The 19,682-nt window shown below is 55.9% G+C and overlaps 7 protein-coding genes across 7 annotated transcripts; 2 read left to right on the top strand and 5 right to left on the bottom strand.

The window, feature by feature from the left end:
- Positions 1-1,380: 1,380 nt before the first annotated feature.
- K489DRAFT_293090 (SURF1-domain-containing protein) lies at positions 1,381-2,325 on the bottom strand (the record flags this gene model as incomplete). Its single annotated transcript, XM_033600245.1, has 2 exons — positions 1,381-1,483; positions 1,592-2,325. Coding segments are annotated over 2 exons (837 nt in total), but the record flags the coding sequence as incomplete, so codon positions are not given.
- A 704-nt stretch (positions 2,326-3,029) lies between these two features.
- On the top strand, positions 3,030-4,637 carry K489DRAFT_326414 (uncharacterized protein; the record flags this gene model as incomplete). Its single annotated transcript, XM_033601904.1, has 2 exons — positions 3,030-3,488; positions 3,573-4,637. 2 exons carry the CDS (start codon positions 3,030-3,032, stop codon positions 4,635-4,637), a joined length of 1,524 nt encoding a protein of 507 aa, XP_033456189.1.
- A 1,440-nt stretch (positions 4,638-6,077) lies between these two features.
- On the bottom strand, positions 6,078-6,932 carry K489DRAFT_326003 (uncharacterized protein; the record flags this gene model as incomplete). Its single annotated transcript, XM_033601874.1, has 2 exons — positions 6,078-6,572; positions 6,651-6,932. Coding segments are annotated over 2 exons (777 nt in total), but the record flags the coding sequence as incomplete, so codon positions are not given.
- A 2,639-nt stretch (positions 6,933-9,571) lies between these two features.
- Positions 9,572-11,724, top strand: K489DRAFT_75495 (uncharacterized protein). The gene is made up of 4 exons (XM_033608896.1): positions 9,572-9,695; positions 9,792-9,824; positions 9,970-10,215; positions 10,335-11,724. The coding sequence occupies exons 1-4, from the start codon at positions 9,660-9,662 to the stop codon at positions 11,637-11,639; spliced, it is 1,620 nt and encodes a 539-aa protein (XP_033456187.1). The 5' UTR covers positions 9,572-9,659; the 3' UTR covers positions 11,640-11,724.
- Positions 11,725-11,808: 84 nt separating this feature from the next.
- On the bottom strand, positions 11,809-13,116 carry K489DRAFT_390846 (uncharacterized protein; the record flags this gene model as incomplete). Its single annotated transcript, XM_033606637.1, has 1 exon — positions 11,809-13,116. One exon carries the CDS (start codon positions 13,114-13,116, stop codon positions 11,809-11,811), a length of 1,308 nt encoding a protein of 435 aa, XP_033456186.1.
- Positions 13,117-14,268: 1,152 nt separating this feature from the next.
- On the bottom strand, positions 14,269-15,931 carry K489DRAFT_384051 (uncharacterized protein). Its single transcript, XM_033605766.1, has one exon. It carries the CDS (start codon positions 15,597-15,599, stop codon positions 14,364-14,366), a length of 1,236 nt encoding a protein of 411 aa, XP_033456185.1. The 5' UTR covers positions 15,600-15,931; the 3' UTR covers positions 14,269-14,363.
- Positions 15,932-16,684: 753 nt separating this feature from the next.
- K489DRAFT_326005 (uncharacterized protein) lies at positions 16,685-18,223 on the bottom strand (the record flags this gene model as incomplete). The annotated part of the gene is made up of 2 exons (XM_033601875.1): positions 16,685-17,661; positions 17,722-18,223. The coding sequence occupies 2 exons, from the start codon at positions 18,221-18,223 to the stop codon at positions 16,685-16,687; spliced, it is 1,479 nt and encodes a 492-aa protein (XP_033456184.1).
- Positions 18,224-19,682: the final 1,459 nt, after the last annotated feature.

Here is a 19,682-nt window from a genome sequence, read left to right as displayed (position 1 = left end):
CGGTGAAGCTGCTGCTCGTTGTGGCAGTCAGGCGTTGGCGGTGGTAAATGTAACGGGTATACAAGAGAAGCCGATGTCGTTGGTGGTGGTGAGGAGTGTGTGAGTGTGTGATGGTGTTACAGACGATGATTGGTGAAGGTGCAGCACACAACAAGAAAGACAGCTGTTATGGGTAATAATAGTGGTGATGGTGGTGGTGGAGGAGAAGACAAAGAAGGAGAAAGAGCTCTCTCTGTCTCTCCGGAGTGTAAAGGTACCAGAGACGAGGTGCCGAGCTACAAGACGAGAGGGTCTACATACCGCGTGGGTGAAGATGGAAGGGGGAGAGAGAGAGAGAGACATACACACAAAGGAAGGGACGATGTCCTACCGTTCCTGCTGCCGGAATCGTGCCATCGTTTTCCCATCATTCTCTCATCTCTCTCCCTCCAGAATCGTCATTTCACACAGCCAACACCACCCCAGACAACAAGTTGCATCGTTGCGAGGGAGATCACGGGATCAAGAACGAGACGAGACGAGATGATGCCGTAGCGTCGACCGTCCTCGTCATGGCCGTTGTCTCCACATCATCATCGTCATCATCATCGCCGTTGAAATGGGATAAACAGAGAGAGGCGAATGGAGGAAGAGCGTGGTGCGTGTGCGACTATCGTGACCCGACGACTGTACAATCCATGGATATCTCCCATCTTCCCCGCATCACACCCCAGGCGGAAACACGGACGGCTTGGAACTCTATTCTCGGCTCCCAGGGCTGATCCTCCTCCATCGGGTCTAGATCCGTCAGTCGTGGGCTATGGCCTGGGAACAGAGAGAGAGAGAGAGTTCTTGGGTGATGTCATCATCCCCTTTCTCTGAGGTATGGATTATAACCCACGGAGGATTTTCACGATATCATGTCGACGGGTGACTACAGGTGGCGGTGCGGCGGTGATCGCCATGGGTCTACATCATGTCTTCTGGTGATATTACTCGGTAGGTGGATTCGCTCGTGTAGGAGGTTTTGCGTGTGGAGGAGTGCAGGACCACGATGTATTGGATAGCTTGGTCAGTTCCATGGCCGGCTTGGTGGTTACAGTCTAGCAATGTGATGTGGGTAGATTAATTGTGACAGCACCGTGGGCATGGCGACTCTCACTCCAACGATTGCCCGTCACTGTACTGCAGCGGGACGATTCACACCAGGAGAGCCGCAAGGCCAATAATGGATTTCCCTCCAATCTACGCACCGTCGCCTTGGTACAAACGATCGATCGCTCCCACTCCCCTGAGTGGAGGATCCAATCGTCCTCGTTGTGCAGAGACGCCGTATCGTACACGTCGGAGTTCATCCGGAACGTCGGCATTCCACCACAGCCTGCCTGACCGATGTAGGAATCACCATCCCCGATTCTGTCGCGGACCACGGACCGGCTTCTTGATGACCATCCACATCATGATACTCGTCGCGAGACTGAGCGAGAACCATGTGAAAATGTACCTGACGGGTGAAGGATGATGTTAGCAAACCGATTCATCCCGCAAAAGCAAACCGAAGCCTCTCCAGGGTCCCGCAGAAGCAGAAGAGATGCGATGTCTCGAAACTCACTGTGTATGATTGTTCCTCAGGTTCACCTCCGCCGCCCGTCCCAACGGCACGCCCTTCGCCTCGCGGTCATACGCCAGCAACAGATCCGACTTCATCGTCTCCTCGATCCACACCGCCTGGCTCCCCGTATGCCGCGCCATCTGCGCCACATCCGGGAAATACCACTTCCCATCCTCGGGCACGTTCTCCGGCGTGAACATGTTCTTCTTCCAGGGTTCGCGGAGCAGGCCTTGCACCACGACGTCCCCGGTCGGCAGGCCCTCCGGTCGGGATTCCCGCGAGGCCTTGTCCTTGGGGATCCAGCCGCGGTTGACGAGGATGGTCGTGCTGCCCCGATCCGCCCTCTCGCCCTTCTCGGACGGCTCATCGGTGCGCTCCAGTGGCGTGACCACCAGATACCCATCCTTGCCGTCGTGCAGCCGCGGCCCGATCAACATCTCCTGATCGTGCCGGAATTTCCCCTGCGCGTACACCCTGCGATAGTCGAACTCCTTGATCGCGTCCGGGTCGATGCGCGGCGGCAGGGGGAGCGGCTCCCGGATGAGCCGGTCCTCGAACTTGGCGATGAGCTCCGATTTCCACCCCAGCCGTTGCACCTGCCAGCAGCCCAGTCCGAAGGAGATGATCGGGATCGCGGCCAGGATCGAGAGCCCGAGGTAGTTGTGTTTCCGGCCCGAGCGGATCAGCACGGGCGGGTTGTCCACGATCGAGGTGAAGCCCGGTTCGTCGGCGGGATTGGTGCTCTGGTGACGCCGTTGCTGGGATGCCCTTCGTCGCGTTGAGCGGAGAGGGGAGGAGGAGGAGGAGAAGATATTCGATTTGGGAATCGGCTCGCGCAGGCATTGTGTGCATATATATGATTTGGTGGGATTTTTCGTGAGGAACTGTGTCGCCGTCGTGGTCTTGGGCATTGGCCGCCGCATTGCAGCACGCCAGGTATGTGATATCGATCGCTCCATGTTGACCCTGTGTATGTGTGTATTCTCCCTGAACGCCAACGAGCTTACCGGCGGCCTGATGCGAATGAGGGAGGTTCGAAGGATCCTTGGGACCCGATGCGATGATGAATGCGCGCGGTTGATGTCGGCGTCGTCGGCGAGCTCGGGAGTGTCTTTATGTCCGCGTCAAGTCCAACCAAAAGTGTGGGGCGCTTCTCATCAACTGCAGGCTTGCAGCCAGCCAGCCGGCGGCGGGCCTGCCTAGCGAGGTACAGTACAGTACATTGATGTCAGCTGCATTTCTTTCTACTGTACTATATACACCAGTTCGCCTCAGATCAATAACACTCTGCCTAGTAGGCTGCACTGCTCTTCCGAACACTACAACACTTGGAACACTCTAGCAAATAAGACCCAACAGCAGATCAGCCAGCTTGGAACACTCTACCAAAATCGACCGAGCAGCACATCAGCAAGCTCGCGCTGCAACCCCGACAATCATGTTCCACGATGGCGATCTGACCAGCGGAATCACCAAGGCTGTACAAGGCAACAAGCTCGTCGTATGCTTCGTCCGAGCGGAAGACGACGAAGCGAGTGATCTCTGGGAGAATGAATGGCTCAGCAAGCCGGTCGATGCCGAATCAACCACCACTTTCGGCCAACAACTCTCGACAAAGGCCGTCATTCTGCGATTACGGTACGGAACTCAAGAAGCAAACTTCCTCAATGCGTTTTGTCAAATCACAGAGCCGCCAACGCTGGTCGTCGTTCACAATGGCCAAGTGCTGGAGAAGGTAGAAGGAGACGTCACAAAGGAAGAATTTATTGCTCGGATAAGGAAAGCCACGAAAATGGGAGGTGAGACTTCTTGGTCATGGATACCGTCGACGACATCACAAGCTGCAGCACAGACTGTTCAGTCCTCGCCTGCAGCCTCAAGTTCATCGCAACAACCTGTTGAATCTTCATCAGCGGCCTCAAGTTCGTCACGGCAACCTCAATCACAATCACAACCCGGCATCCAAAATCTCTTCCCAGAGCGGGCACAGCAACACGCAGCTGAACAATCCCGTCGCGACGCCGCTCAGAAGGCCGAACGTGCCGCTGCACGAGAGAAACAGCTCGAGGAGGCAACTGCCGCCAACCCCGCTGCTGCCGCGGAAGCCCGTTCACGGAGAGATTGGCTCTTTCAACAGAAGAAGAGAAACGAAGAAGCCAAACGTGAGAAAGAGCGGGTTCTGGCACAGATCGAAGCGGACAAGCAGAACCGTAAAGCAAGGACGCAAGCGCAACGTGATGCTCGCCTACCGCCATCAAAATCAATCGACGATCCTTCCCAATCAACGACACCAAGCTCAAAACCAACTTCCTCGCCTCTCCACACAGCCTCCCAAGTCAGCCTCCAAATCCGCCTCTTCGACGGCAGCTCCATCAAATCCCGCTTTCCGCCCACCGCCACCCTCGCCGCCGACGTCCGCCAATGGATCTCCTCCACCGTCTCCACCACCGTCCAACCCACTGATACTCCCTACACCTTCCGCCAGATCCTCAGCCCGGCCCAACCCCGCGCCATCGGCGTCTCCGAAGAACACCAATCCCTCCGCGCCCTAGATCTCATCCCCAGCGCAACACTCGTCCTCGTCCCCGTGAGTGGATACGCCGATGCCTACGGCGGCGCAGCAGGAGGAGGCTATCTCGGCGCAGCATGGAACCTGGCCTCTGAACTCCTCGGTTCCGTCGCCGGGATCGTCCCCGGTCTCGGCGGACTCGCAGGTCCCGCCAGCACCGCCCCTCCCCCGCCCAGCGACGCCGCGGCGCCATCGTCACCCCTCGGCACCGCCTCCGCGGCCACCGCCGCCTCCGCGCGCCCCAAGGTGAAAACCCTCGCCGATCAACGCGCCGAGGAAGCTGCGGCCGAAACCCACGCCCGGACCGGCGCCGACCACGACGAGGAGAACCGCGGCGAGACGGAATTCTACAACGGGAATTCCCTCGGTTTCGAGGGCCGTCCTCGCAACGACGATGATGGTTCCCACCATCGTGACGATGAGGCGAAAGGCAGCACGAAGAGGAGGACCGGGAAAGGGAAGGACCGGGACGATTAAGGATTCTGTTTTTTTGTTCTTTTCCGATCGCGGAGGGTGGGTGTTCCGCTGCTGCTGAGTTCCGGTTTTGGCGTCCTTGAAAATGGATCTGTGGGTTCGGAGGAACGGTTTCAGCGGATTATGACGATGATGATAGGAATTCTAATGAAATCACGATAATGTCCCCCGAAAGTCTCTTTCACGACCTGGTCATCTGTTTCTCGAGATCTCACCGTGGAGCTCAAACCCACCGGGGAACGTAACATGGGAGTGGAGACATCATGGTGAAGGACTGGGTTTCAGGAACTTCCAAAATCAAATTGTTGGTTTCTGCTCTTGTGAAGGTGTCTAGTCAACCTTTCACCATTCCTATCCCGTTCCTTACTCTCATTCCCACTTTTGGAAAGAGATTCCGTCATGTTGTTCTGTTCGTCAAAAGAAAGGAAAACCCGCTATTCGCTAAGAAGAAGAAGAAGGGATCAAAGAACCGCGGCCTGAAGAGAAAGAGGAGAGAAGAGTGAAGAAGAACGGGGACGCCGAAGACCAAAAACCATGGACCTCGTCCAGCTCAGCTCAGCTCAAAGAAGGCCACATGTCCATCGCAAACTCCATAAACGCCGCCTCGCTCGCCGCATCCACGCTACACGACGGCGCCCAGGCCGGCCCTCCTGCGGTACCCGGTAAGGGGAAAGTCCCGGCGAAATCCTCGGGGTCGTCGAGGGTGGAGGCGTCGTGGGGTTCCTCGAGCGCGGAGATGGTGGCGTAGAGATCCTGCGTCGATGTTATCGTGGACGCCGAGGGCGCCGCGAAGTAATGTGTCGGCTGGGGCGCGGTGGAGGCCGCGGTGGTGGTGGTGGTGGTGGCGAAGTCGTCCTCGTGGTTGTTCCCGAGGGGATGCGAAGGTTGCGCTTGCCCCCCTCCTGCTTCGACGTCCTCGTTGCGGAAATCGTGCCATGCGAGGAGGGAGCTGAGATTGCTCGCCGGACCGCCCGGGGGCCCGGCTGCGGCTAGGGAGTCGTGCTCCGTCGCCGCCATCACCGCCCCGCACGTCTGCGCCGGATGCAAGGGGATCAGCTGTTCCAGCAGCGGCAGTTGCTCGATGGGCCGCTCGATGCGGTAGTTGCTCAGCCAGTGGAATCTCTTCATGAACTCCCCGGAGAGCTGGAATGTTCCGCTCTCCCCATTATCGCCTCCTCCCGGCGCGGCCGCGGCGCCGCGGACCCGGTGGAAGGCGTCGCGGAATTCGAACGGCCAGTCCCAGCGCACGGCGTTGACGAAGGCGATGCTGGTGCGGCCCGTGATCTCCAGGCCGCCGCGGTCGATGATCAGGTCGCGCACCTTCGGCCACACGTAGTAGTCCGCCAGGGAGTGGTGGCCCGGTGTGCGGCGCTGGTGCGGGGTCGGCCGCATGAACTGGGGGATCGGCCGGAGCGGTTGGTTGGTCGGGCGCATCTTGTGGAGGAGCACGTTCCGGAAGAGCCAGTGGTGGGCGATGCGCTCGAGGGGCCCGGCGCGGTACCAGAGGCCCTCGTCGAAGGCCCGCAGGAACCGCCAGACGATGTCGAAGTGGTGCAGGCGCTCGGCGGCGTCCCAGCCGTAGAGGATAGCGCGGATGAGGATGTCTTGGTCCGTGGTGGGGTTGCTGATGTGGCCGGTCGTGGCCGAAGGGTGGGCCTCGACCTGCTCGAGGACGCGGTTGAGTCGGTCGAAGTAGGTTGTGTCGTCGTCTTCGGAGCAGAGGAGGGATTCTCCGAGGAGGGTGAGGTTGCCGTGTGGTGAGGGAGTGGCGGGGTAGGCAACGGTGGGAGCGTTGTACGATGATGTGGAAGATGATGCATTATTGTTGTTTCCGCCGCTATTTGAATGCTGATGCCGGTCTCCATCATCTCTGATTATGGTCTCTGGACTTGAAGTATCGTGTGGGGAATCTCCTCGTCGGTTTGTTTGAGGGCTGGTCTCGGCTGATGTGTGGTCATGTTTGGATGCAGTGTTCGAGTCTCTGCTGTTGTCGTCTCCGTCTGTCCGTGTGAGGACCGATGCGTCCTGGATCAGCGATTTGATCTTTCCTACGAGGCCCTGAAGGGATTCGATCTCTTGTGATTGTTGTGTGGCATGTTGTGCGAGGTAATTGGCGCGAGCATCGCCACTCGTCTCGGTGAGGTCGGCAACGGTCTTTTCAAGGTGTGCAATATATGCCTTGGTCTTTGCTCGGCTGGCTCGTTGTGCTTCGCGGTCGTGAGCTCTTTTGCGTTCTATCCGACCCGTGGTAACGACGGCAGTGGACTTGGCCTCGCTATCTCTTCTTGATCGCTTCATTGTGGACGTGTGTGTGTATATTTGCGAATTTGTTGCTCTGAACCTGATCTGATCCTTGTAGATCCTTTCAAGTGGGTGTTGAGAGGTCAAAGTCCTGGGGTGTGAATAAAGGTGAATGGTCAGGTATGGTCGTGAGTGAGCAGAAATGATAATCAGGAAGCAAAGATCAGACGAGAGCGACTGAGGTGTTGTATTTGCGAAGACTGCATGTGATGGAGAGTACTGCGTATTGTCTGTCTGTCTTTCCGTCCATCGCCAGACACAATACAAATCTTAGGTACTGGCAAGGCACTATTACTCCAGTAAAGTCTATCCCCAGTAGTTCCGCCCAGAGTCAGATCGTGCGTTCAGTCATTCGTTCTCGTGTATGTTCCTCATGTCCCTTCTCGCACCATTCCACTGCCCCACAAAGCGCTATCTCTCTCCCGGGCCGGAGGTGACGAATGCGAGTGCGATGCAGGCAGATAGAGAGACAGACCGTACCACCAGTGAAGTGAAAGGTTTGGGATATGACGAAGTATCGATGGGACGCAAGACGTTGATCTGACTGTGCAAATTGTCCTGTCCATTTGTCTGCTGTACAAGACAAAATACATACATAAATTTGTGTACATGCAGCCTCGACCGGACCCCCGCAAAAGACTAAGCTCGATCCGCTCTAGCGCAAACCCTTTTTTGACGTGCCAATGCGAAGACGCTCATCTTGCGCTCCGCCTAGCTCAGTCACGTGCTGTGGACCGGCGCCAAGTCTTTCCGCCAACATCCCATCCGATAACTGACAGCCGTCTGTCTGTTAGCACATTGGCCAGAAACCACGAGAATCGATCCTTCTTCGTCCCCCAACATCGGAGCTTCGGGGACTGACTGAGCCCCGGGCACGTGCCGGGTACGAGTGCGATGCGAGCGAAGGAAGGAGCGACGCAGAGGAGATTCGCCCACAGGTCCCACACGGGCGACCGTCACGGTTCACCCTCCCACACACACACACACACACACAAGAGGAAAACTGCCAGAATCCCCACAAGGACCCAAAGCTACAGCTGCCATGCAATAGTCTTCCCGCCAAACCAACGTTTGCTGATGAGATTGATAATCCTCGTTCAGCCTCCTGGACTTGTTACTTCCGCCCTATGCCGCCTCGGGCAGAGTCTTTACGAGCCGCCCGGGCGCTGTGCGGATCACAGCAGCATTGTGCATACATCCATTGACGTAAAAACGGCTGCCTCTTGCTCAGCCGCGTCACTCCCAAGACTATCACGAGCGTCAATCATGGTTCTTCGCCGAACGGTCATTATGCATAAAAGTAGGTGTTGGTCAGTCTTTCATTTGAAGGAAGGAAGCTTAAATCAGTCCCGTCTCCTATCTGCAATTTCCAGGCAACAGGACACAGGACGCAGATTTTCAGATGTCCGACAAGAATGGTCGTTCTCGTTTAGATATCTGTTCCTCGAGATTCTTCAGCATCACCATCGTGAAGAGCGACTGCTCATCCAGTACGTATCTACTAGGTAGGTAGCTTCTCTCTCTCCCCACTGCTGATGATTTTCCACTCCAGGCGGAATGCCGTGTGGGCTTAGCTAAGTGCTCCCTCCCCTCTTTCAATTCACGGCAACACTTCCTTTTTGAGTTCCGTTCATCCGCTCGAAGGGGATGTAGAGAGCCGCACTCGCTCTCTGTTCAGGCTATATGTACTATATGTATGTACTACATGTACGATGACATGGCCTGGCTGATATCTGCACATCTGGTATGCTACTGCAGTCCATCTGCTTGATGTTCTCCGCAGTGGCTTTTGCTCGGCGTCTTGGGTGTTGTCTTACAAGCCAGACGCTGATGACGAGGAAGACGAGAACGAGTTGAGCGCTTACGTGAGCCGCAACTCATCGCATGTGAGCACGTTTTGTAGCACGAGAGAACGCTGTCGAGGAGATGTCGAGGAGATGTGCTCTCTCACGACCAGTGTCTTCCTCCACGCAGGTTAGGCGGGCCAACTTTGACGCTGCAGGTGTTCACGGGTTACTGGATGTGAAAACAACCCCATCTTTCGACCCTAACGCACGACTTTCCGCAATGGCGACATGATGGGCGATTCTTTCTACTGTCCGACGGTCACACGTCAATCCTGCCGTCGGTGCAAATTTGACATAGATATCTGCATGTAGGTGTGCTGTAATATGTTCAAGCGTTGTGAATGGCTCGTGGTTTGACAGAGGCCTCGTCAATTATCACTCAGCAAGGCGCCTGCACGCACGTCAGGCTCCACGCGGGGCGCTCTACCCGACCAACGATATCAGACAGCGAGTTGTGGTCTTCTCCATCTTGCACATTTACAGTCGAAGTTGCCCTTCAAAGTATCGTATCCTGTTCCCAAATGATGCCTTCGATTTGGCCCACATTCTGGGATTCGATTGAACCTTTCACATGTATGTACTCGGTGCCGATCACCATGGCTTTGGTTGCAATCGAATGTCTCACGTGCGAAACTCTATCTGCTGAGGTAGCTTTGCAACCATCGCCAGGGTTGACGATCCATAATATGTCAAGAGACTAGTGAACGCAGACATCTCCAATACACCTGACTACAACCCAAAAAAAAGAAACATGTCATAATACGCATTTCAGTGAAGGCTTGGAGACTTCGTAGACCGGAGATAATAATACTACATTCGCAGTCAACACAGAGAAATTGCTTGGTGCAAACCAACAGTCATCGCTCCAGGGCGAGAAATGCCGCCACGCCTTTCGCATCACAAGAGCCGCCTGGTGAGAGATATGACCTCCGATTCGCGCTATACACCAGACATACAAAGCTCGAAGATCACTCTTTGCTGACGATGGTCACGATCCGCTCATACATAGGGTTGCAATCGATGTAGAGCACGCAAGGTCAAGGTCAGTACATTTTCCTCCCTCGACCTCGGTGTCACGTGTGTATTCTTCACACCTGCTTCCGAATCAAATGAAACTTGTCGTGTGTTGGTGCTTGGGGAAAACCCTTCCAAAAACTCCAAATTGCTGACCATGAACTCCGACCCAGTGCGATGAGGTTCACCCGCGGTGTGGCGCGTGTGCTCGGCATGCCGTGTCGTGCGAATATCCACCGTTTCCGGCCCGATCACTGCCGGATACCTCCTCCCGGGTGAAGCACAAGAGAACAGCCGACCAAGATCAACCTATGCTCGACGTCGGCAATTGTCCTCCAATTGACTATCGGAATGGTCAGAGCCCAGCCAAGTTCGTGGATGCCCGAAATGAGATGCTGGAATTACAGCTCATGCATGAAGTATGCTGTCATATTCCCTTTCCGCTCATTCAACATGGTCATCGGTGTCATCTCCTTTCATTCACTTGAGATTCTGCCGTATGGCTGAAGACATGAACACTGACACGGAATCTATCTAGTGGGTAGCATATGTCTGCGAGTCAATATGCACGACTTGGCGCTTCTGGAGATATCAAGCACCGGTCTTAGCGTTCAAACATCGTCCCTTTCTCGACGCAATGCTGGCTCTCTCAGCCTTATATGCGTCTCGGCAAATGCCACGACATTGGGTTACCGTCGAAGGGCGAATGGTCTCTATCGACGACGGTCGAATCAACAGCATGCCTCTTCCAGACAGCGCTCTGAAAGCCGGCGAGGAGTGGAAAGGGGTTAGCGACAACCCCGAATATTACTCAGCCTCAACGAGATCGCCATCCCGCCATGGAGACCACGAACGCGACCTCGGCACATTCGACAGCGCGTACATGCTGCATGTTTCTCGCGTCTATTTCGACCGCGCTCTCGAGGCGCAAAGTCAAGCCGTGCTGACCCTACGACCGGAGAATGTCCGCGCGACCTTCATGTGCTCGGTGCTGGTCTCATACTATGCGCTATTCACGCTCAGCGAGGATGACTTGCCCGCTCCACCCTCACCGTCGGCACCGCCACCATCGGAACCATCCCCAGCGGCCTCAATGTCACCACGCTCAGCGACGACCGCCTCCAACCATCACCCATCCATCGCTCCATCCACCCCTTCCCACCCCGACCTCCCTCCCGCCTACGATGCCATTCAATGGTTCCGGCTGACCCACGGCACCGGCGTCATCGTCCAACAATGGATGCAATTCCCGAACGGCAGCGAATGGTTCGAGGACGCCGGCGCCATGTATGGGCCCCCAGACCTCACCGATCTCGCCGCCATCTTCGCCCCACAGAACCGGAAGCCCTTCGCCTACCTGCTCTCCCCCATCGACGGCGCCTCCTCCGGCGGCGGCTCCAGCGGAGGCATCGCCGAAGATCTCCTCCTCCCGCCATCCTCCACCAACTCCACCGTGCCCCCCACCGCGACCATCCTCTCCGCCTACGAATCCGCCCTCTCCTACATCGGCAGCATCTACACCAATCTCCCCCTCGCCGGCGGCAAGGACACCCCGCTCGCCACGTGTCGCCGCATCATGGCGTTGCCGTCGTGTCTCACGGGCACGCATTTCCCCGGGCTGGTCATCGATGATCGCGCGCCGCGGGCGTTGGCCATGCTGGCGCATGTTTTCGCCATGATGAAATTGGTGGATGATCGCGTGCCGTGGCTCAAGGGGATTGCGGATCGGCAGGTCCCTATGCTCTGCGCGATGTTGCCGGATACGCCCGGCTGGAGGGAGATGGTGAGGTGGCCGATGGCGGTCGTCAGGGGCGAGGGAGGGGGCTTGATGGGCAGCTCATGATAGGTCTGAAACTAGTGGGAAAGGATGTATAGACGCGAAAGACGATTATTGTTGTCCCATTGATGAAATGGTATGATGTTTCATTTTCTCCCGACAAAGGGGACTTTCTATCTATACAACAACAACAAAATGCTCCTCACTCCTCCCACGCTCGTCAAGCAAAATCAAATCAAGCCTTGATCCACTCCCCACTCCACTTCTTCACCGCCTTCATGAACTTGAAGAACCCCACATTAAACTCCTCGTGGCCATACTTCTTGTCCACAATCCTCTCGGGAAACGCGATCCCCGCGCCAAACAACCCGGGAATCACATCCTTCTTCTCCCCGCCACGGAAGAAGACCCCCTTGTCATGATCGAACACCGGCGTGACGACTTCTCCCCCCTCGCCTTGCTGCGTAGCAACCTTCACCGTCGGAATCGGATTCCTCTGATACCCGATCGCTTGAATCACAAACTGACAAGCCGGCAAGTGTTCCGCATACACACTCTCCTCATCTCCCTTCTGGTACGCGATTTTCTCGAGGACGCTTCCCACCGGCGACTTCTCCAGATTTCCCGGCTCGAGGTTCTCCTTCGCCCAGACGGCGGCCGCGCCTTTCAGACCGGTGTTGTCCCGCGCGATGACGGCGCCCGCGGAGTCGTATTCCGCGTAACGCAAGGGATGCCGCGTGAACCAGAGGATCTTCAGGTCGGGTTTGCTGCTCAGCGCGATTTGGCTGAGGTTCATCAGCACGAGCACCGCGCTGTGCGAGGCGCCGATCACGCCGATGGTGGTCGGGCCTAGGGGGAGTAGGGTCTGTGAGAGGCGCGTGGGGGAGAGGGAGACGTCGAGGTCGAGCGAGGTGATGTGCGAAAGGGAGGCGGGGAGAGGGGGGTTGAGAGGCGTAGAGCCAGTACAGAGGACGAGACGGCGGGAGGTTACGGTGTCTTTCCCGTCGGATGAATCGAGGGCGACGGTCCAGAGGGATGATTCCTCGTCGAGGCGGGCTTCTTGCACCACGCCCTGGCTGGATTCCACACCGGGAGTTTTCCGTAGGCCCTCCGTGAGCATGACGCACATGTCCGCCGCATTGCCCAGCTGGCAGCCACTCTCCTGATTCAAGTCCCGCAGCGACTGGAGTTGATCTGGGCGCTGCTCGAGCGCTTCACCATCGCTCGCGCTCGGTTCCGCCCAGCGGTCCCGTGAAGGCAGGTTGCTCACGATCTTGCGGAAGGGAGTCGTCGCCAACGCGAAGTCGACGAAGAGCTTTACTTTCGTGTTGGAGGGTACTTCGCGGTAGTATTTGCTCACGCGACCGCCATCGAAGGCGTCGTCGACCCAGAGGATTGGGGCGATGCGGTTTTCGAGAAGATTGCCTACGGCTGTGACACCCGCAGGACCGGCGCCGACAACGACTGCTTCAAATTGGGGACTACTGGTCGACGCGGGAGTGTCGCCGACCGTGGCTAGAGTCCGCTTGCTCAGGGTGTTCATTGCAACTGGAGACATGATTCGTGGAATCCGGAGTAAGGTATTGCTCGAGCGTAGAGGATGAACCGACGCCGATGACAGACATCTCGTAGATTTATCAGCGGAGCCATGAAATCTCCTGGCATGGCCCACATGATTGCTGTATCGTGATGGGGATGTGAGCGATGAGCTCGGTTTAAGATGTCTGGCGACACCCTCGTTAAGCCGAGATGGGCTTCGAAGAGATGCGGTCAAAACGTCGCCCGCATGACCGATCCGCGCGGCGCGCACGAACGGCGATGACATTGCGTTACTATTTCGCAACCAAATTTGTACTTGCGGATTTGCTCAGCTGGTGGTTTGTTCCTGCCTTGCTCGATTTCACAAGGAAGAGGTGCGTATGATCCGAGCACAAGTTCGGACCAAAGGCCGTCTTGAATGTGGCTTCTGGCACAATGGGATCGCGGATTGAATCGTACCCAATGCTGTAATCAACGCTGCTGAATTTCTCGAGTTCTGTCTTTGAAAGATCCAGAGAATGAATAGCCGATCCCAGGGACAAATGCTCGAGTGTTTCTTTTGAGTTTGCGGCTCCGCCAGGCGAAAAAAGTTCCCTTGATAGGGCGTGAAAATGCCAATGAGGGTATCGCCACCACCACCACAATGCGGCAATGCTTTGCGATATATGAAGATGCAGAAATTACGCAGATGCCAGGAATCTCAGTATAGGAGAAACAATAGCAGTATTGTTCACAATGAGTGGGAAAAACGTCGGTTGAAGTCGCGTGTGAAAATCTGTTCGATCCAAACAAGAGAAATGTAATGTATGAATCATGTCCCCAGTACACATGGAAAAACGAAAGTCTAGATGAATCCCGCCGCCGATCACGCCATCCCCACGCGAAGAGCAGATGCGCCAAAGCGGCGACTTTATATGTAATCATCATCAAGCATAGAATAATTATGATTGAACGAATGAATGATATTAATGAAAAGTGAAAGATTGATGTACGGTGGTAGAATTAAGAGTATCATTATCGTTAATTATGATATATAGGTAGGACTTGCAGTCATGCGTAATGCTAATATCAAAAAGCCATGCAATGGAACAACTCCCAGGTTCATGCCAGTTCATGCGACCCAAACAATGCATATATCTATATGCACACACGCACGCCTTCGTTCTCATCAAATTCATCATGTTCCCCACAGCCGACTCCTGCTCATGTCGGTTTTTTCGGATGATTATGGCAAATTAGAAATTCGACATTTTACAAGAAAAATGCCCACATTCCGAACGCGACAGCCACAACACCGCTCGCGACACCCGACGCAGGAACAGCGCCACCAGTGGATGGAGTCACGGTGTAGCCAGAGGGCGTGGGTGAGGATCGGCTGCCGCCCGCGATTCCGGACGAGGTGCTGTTCTTGCTGCTTGTGGAGGGCTTGAAGCCGTTGCAGAAGCCATTGTTGCAGGTGTTGTAGGCGCACTGCGAGTCCTTGGAGCAGGAGGCTTGGAAGTTGCCACATCGAGGGATGAGGCCCGAGTTGGTGGCGTAGCAGTTGGCCCCGTTGGCGCATTGAGTTGAGTTGGAACAGGTTGCGCCGAGAGCAAGAGAACCTGCAGCGGCGGTGACGGTGGGGATCGGAGGAGTGTATTGCGAGGTCACAGTGCTCGTGGCAGCAGCGGCGGCGACGGGAGTGGTCAGGGTTGCGGAAGCAGTGCTGGTGAGAGCAGTGGTTGGCTTGAAGCCGACGCAGACGCCTCCGTTGCATGGGTTGAACGCGCACTGGGAGTCGTCTTTGCAGGTCGCCTGGAAGTTTCCGCAGCGCTTCATCAGCATGAAGTTCGAGGCCCAGCATTCTGCTCCGTTACTGCACTCCTCTGATGAAGAGCAGCTCGCGCCGAGAGGGAGGCTGCCCGCAGCGGCAGTGGAGGTCGCCGATGTCGCGCTTGAAGCAGCAGTAGTAGTCGTTGCCTTGAAGCCATTGCAGAAACCTTGGTTGCATGTGTTGAAAGCACATTGCGAATCATCCTTGCAGACGGCCTGGAAGTTGCCACAGGCACGGATGAGACCCGAGTTGGTAGAGTAGCAGCTCGCACCGTTGCTGCACTGCTCATCGGAAGAGCACGTAGCACCCAGAGGTAGGGAGCCGACAGCAGCAGTGACCGTAGGGATCGGAGGTGTGTATTGCGTGGTGGAAGATGAGGAAGTGGTGGTCGCCTTGAAGCCGTTGCACAAGCCTTGCGCCAGGTTGCAGGTGTTGTAAGCGCACTGCGAGTCATCCTTGCAGCTTGCTTGGAAATTTCCACAACGCCTGTAGAGGCCGGAGTTGGTAGAGTAGCAATCGGCACCGTTCGCGCATTGCTCGCTAGTGGAGCAGGTGGCGCCGAGGGGCAGGGAACCGGCAGCAGCAGTGACCGTGGGAATGGGAGGAGTGTACTGCGAGGTAGTCTGGGCACAGACAATGGCAGCGCCGGCCAGGATCATCAATGAGGTCTTCATGATGGCTGTAGGGTAGGAGGTCGAGCTCGTTGATGTCCGTCTGATGTTCTGAGCGATGACCAGAGATGAGAGATGTGGATCCTTCGAACTTGTGATGAGGTTGAATGAAGATATCAATCACAGACGAAGAGGAGGATAAAGCCGAGTTTTATGTCCACGGTCGTGATCGGATGTCGCAGTCGCACGGTGCAGAGAATAGGGCGAGTACGTCAGGCATTGCGTAGCGTTCTCGTATTCCCCGGCAGCCGGCGTGACAAGTGAGGAGCAGAGTATCGTAATAGTGTCTTGCTAGATCGGCCAGACCCGTGGATGGTCGCGAGTTTGCCGCGCTTTTGCTATATTTATCCCCAGTGTAGTCTTGTAACTTGGCGTGCTGCTACCGTACTGCTGGAGCACTACTACAGTATTATTGTATTGTCTTGTAACGTCAAAGTTACAGTAAGGTATTATGGTCGTAGCGGCAGAATGGTCCGGGTCGCTTGGCTGCAGGTACGTAACGTTACGGCAGGCTAGCGATGAAGTGAGGTCATGGTCTGCCAAATTCTGCCCGAGACCCTTTCAAATTGCCGAGAAAATTGGGCGCAGCCTCCCGCAGACGGCATAGCACGGCAATTGCCCATTTAGGCGATGGCCGAGAGCCCAGCAGCCGACGACGAATACCAATGACTTCTTATTATAGAATTTTGAAGTGATCCAATTCAACCTCATCTCATAAGAACCGCCTGTTGTAATCGCGGGGTCCACCGAAATGCCAGGTAAATGCCAGGAAACCAGCTACGCATCGCAAACAACGATGGAACGACATTGTGCGATTTACAGAAATGGATGAACTCGTGCCTACGACGGCAAACCTCTAGATATGGTTTCGGGAAGATACTCGTAGAACGATCGATAATTATCGGACTCTTCATGAAGAGGCCCCCTTGAGGAGAAAGAGATCAAATATGCACGATTGCCATACGAGAAATGACATCCGTGGAAAATCATACTCGTGAACATTTTCATTTCCTCCATCATCTCGCTCATCTATACCCCTAACTCGCTCATCTTCGCTCTCCTCCTTCCCCTCTTCCTCTTCAACTCCCTCACCAGAACCACCTCCTACTCATCTCCTTCCCGATCCTCCTCTCACTCTCAACCTCCGCCCTCGGCCCCACAAACCCCAACAAAACATCCTCACCAGCACCAGAGAACGTCCTCCCGCCCTTCTTCCCGATCCGAAAATCCAAATCGAAAATCCCGCCGACCTCCGCTCCCAGCGAAAAGCTCGCTCGGACAAGCACCCCGCCCTCTCTACCCTTGGCCTCCTCGCTCAAGAGCGGCGCCAAAAACCCCAAAACCCTCCTCGCCAGCGCCTCAGGTTTGAATTTCATCTCCAACTCCCTCGCCCAGCCGGACAAGGCCTCGCCGTCATCGTCCGCACCAGACGGGACACAGACCAGCGCTGTGGAATTCGGATCCCGCATGTTCCGCCAATAGGCGAGGACGTCGTCGTCGTTGTTCGCGTGATCTTCGAAGAGTGTATGCAGCCAGAACGAGGACGTCAGGGCCCGGAGATTGTGGAAGAAGCGTAGCGCGGAGAAGAAATCCGGGGTCGAGGGCGTCGGCGCGAGGAGGATGGGTGCGCCGCGGTAGCCGCAGAACTTGAGTTCCGTGACGGTGCTGCTGTGGTGTGACGCGAGGGTGTAGAGTAAAGGTGGCTGGTTGGACCAGCCGTAGACAGGCGTGGGGTAGGCGGCTGTGTTTGAATGTGATGGTTTCGGTAGCTCCATGGTGGTGTATCTCCGGAAGAGGGGGGTATCTTCGCCTTCGAGGCCCATGATGTCGTTCAGGTCGTCGACGATTCGGGGATCTTCGATGTCCTCGCCGTTTTCACCCCATGTATTGCCGAGGGGGTGCGAGCTGCCGATCAGGACGACTTTTTGAACAGGGCTGGCATGTAAGGCACGCAGGATTTCCCGGCGGACATCGCGCGGGATGCCGCCTTCGATCTTGATGCTGGATATTTGTGTCATTTGGCTGGCGAACTCGGCGACGAATCGGCGGCAGGAAATGATATCGGCTAGAATGACATGTTAGAAACCAGTCTTTTGGACCCAAAATGCATCCAGAATCAACTCACCTTGCCCTCGCCGATCTTGTTCGATCGATGCGGAATCGCCGTGATAGTCATACATCGCATCGACCCTCAAATCCGTCAACGCCCTCGCCAGATTGGCAATGACCGCATCCACTCGCGCCTTCGTCGTAGGGTCGACCGAAGAAGAAAAGAACTGCTGCAAGGGCCAACCCAAACATTGCAATCTCGAATGAGCCTCCAAGAACAGTAATCCAATGTGATCATCCAATTCCTCGATGATGCCCCCGGAATCGGGATGAGGATGCATGCCGCTCAGACTGGTTCTCCAGCGGTCGAAGAGGTAGAGTCCTTGGGGGAGGAGCGTATCGGCGGCGATTGCGTTGCGGAATTGTAAGGCCCGGAGATGCGGGAAACGCAAACGGAAGAAGTCCCGGTAGAACAAGGCACGATTGACGGCGACGGCCGGATGGTTGAAGGGTCGCTCGACGGTCAGCAGCCAGTCCAGGTTCACAGAGGTAAGGGTGGCGCTGCAGCTTTGTAGCATTAGGATGGTGGCCTGAGCCGAAGGTATCCGCTCTCGTTGCATCCGCTTCCAGGCGCTGGGGATGGGGGTCAGTATCGGGAGGCGAAGACGGGAGGAGAACTCTGCGATCTATCGATTCTCTTTGGGGCCCAACTTACGGTGAAGCCTTACACGTCTTCAAATCCTCCGGATCAAGCCAGTTCCCGCGATACGCGAGCAGCGCCCGCTCCTTATGCGGCAAGCTCGCCGCCTGCACTAACTTCGGAATCGCAAAATCCCTCCCCAAAGCCTCGAAGATGAGATCATCCATGAGATGAACCTTCGCATAGAACCCCTCAAGTGACTGTCCCGAGAGTGCTTCCGAAGCTCCAGCCCCCGGAGGATTGATGAGCATCTGCTGCGCCTGCTGTAGACGGAGCACGTGGTCTTCACCGGGTCCGCTCTCGGCGATCGTGTGGCTGATGTCGGTGATGTAACTCGATCCCGCCCCATCGGGGAGCTGGCGGTGTGTCCCATCGCGGGAGAACACGACGTGGTCGCTTGGCAGGTATTGATCGAAGGGCACGCCGCAGTGCATCGGTAGTCGACGGAAGCGTATGCTTTGTAGACCGTCGAACCTGAGCTTCAGCGGTAAGCCGTAGGGATGATGGTTCAAATCGGGGTTCAGCCCGGCGCTGATACGGCAGTATTCTAGCCATAGTCGTCGGACGGGGACGATCTCTGGGACGCTAGATCTTCGCACGTCGAAGAAGCATCGGAGCAGGGCGTCGGTCAGGGTGGGATGGCCGAGGATGATGCGGAGTGTGTGGACTTGCGTCATCTCCCTGGCAGCCAGTTGTGCTAGTTTGATGGTCCGAGGATCTGTCGAGAGCGTCTGGGAGGAGAACGGGAACCGGGGAAGAAACTCGAATATTGGGGGAGGTGGTAGATGACATCGATGTGTGAGGACATGGATCGAGGTCGCGATACGTTTATTTCTGTCGAGGTCAGATTCGGATTACTCTCCGTCCTTGTCATTTTTTGGCTTTGCGTCGCTTCACCACTTACGCCAGGATTATCAACAGCTTCGCGATGAGCGGCGTATCGTCGTGCTCATCGTCGAGCGTATTTTCCTCGCTCCCCTCTGCATCATCCTCGACCGTCCGACCGTTTTCATCGTGCCGTCGTGGCCGCCGCCTCGTACTCCGGCAATCGACCAATTCCACTTCTCGCCAGATCAAAGGAGTAGCAACTTCGTAGCAATATCGATTCACGAGATTGACGCCCAACAGGTCCTTTTGTGGCAAATAGGAGATGACGCTGTGAATTAGTTCTTCCGGTAATTCCAGGAGATGCATGATTGAGCGTAGAACAGTAGGATTCGTAATGATAGAACGGAGACAGGCGAGGATCTTGATAATTTATCGCCTCATATGCAGTCATAAGAATTCTTGAATGATATGCGGGTTTCGGCGGCATGCATCGTTCGCTCTTCGTTGCG

Source organism: Dissoconium aciculare, assembly GCF_010015565.1.
Source record: "Dissoconium aciculare CBS 342.82 unplaced genomic scaffold K489scaffold_14, whole genome shotgun sequence".
Classification (NCBI taxonomy): Eukaryota; Fungi; Ascomycota; class Dothideomycetes; order Mycosphaerellales; family Dissoconiaceae; genus Dissoconium; species Dissoconium aciculare.
This window is presented reverse-complemented; position numbering and strand designations above follow the sequence as displayed.

What these genes read in the sequence shown, in the direction of transcription:
- K489DRAFT_384051 (XM_033605766.1), bottom strand. Translation starts at nt 15,599, where the DNA reads ATGAAGACCTCATTGATGATCCTGGCCGGCGCTGCCATTGTCTGTGCC.
- K489DRAFT_75495 (XM_033608896.1), top strand. Translation starts at nt 9,660, where the DNA reads ATGCCGCCACGCCTTTCGCATCACAAGAGCCGCCTG. An exon ending in CGCATCACAAGAGCCGCCTG is followed by an intron (nt 9,696 to 9,791) that starts GTGAGAGATATG and finishes GCTCATACATAG; the next exon opens with GGTTGCAATCGATGTAGAGC. An exon ending in AATTACAGCTCATGCATGAA is followed by an intron (nt 10,216 to 10,334) that starts GTATGCTGTCAT and finishes GAATCTATCTAG; the next exon opens with TGGGTAGCATATGTCTGCGA.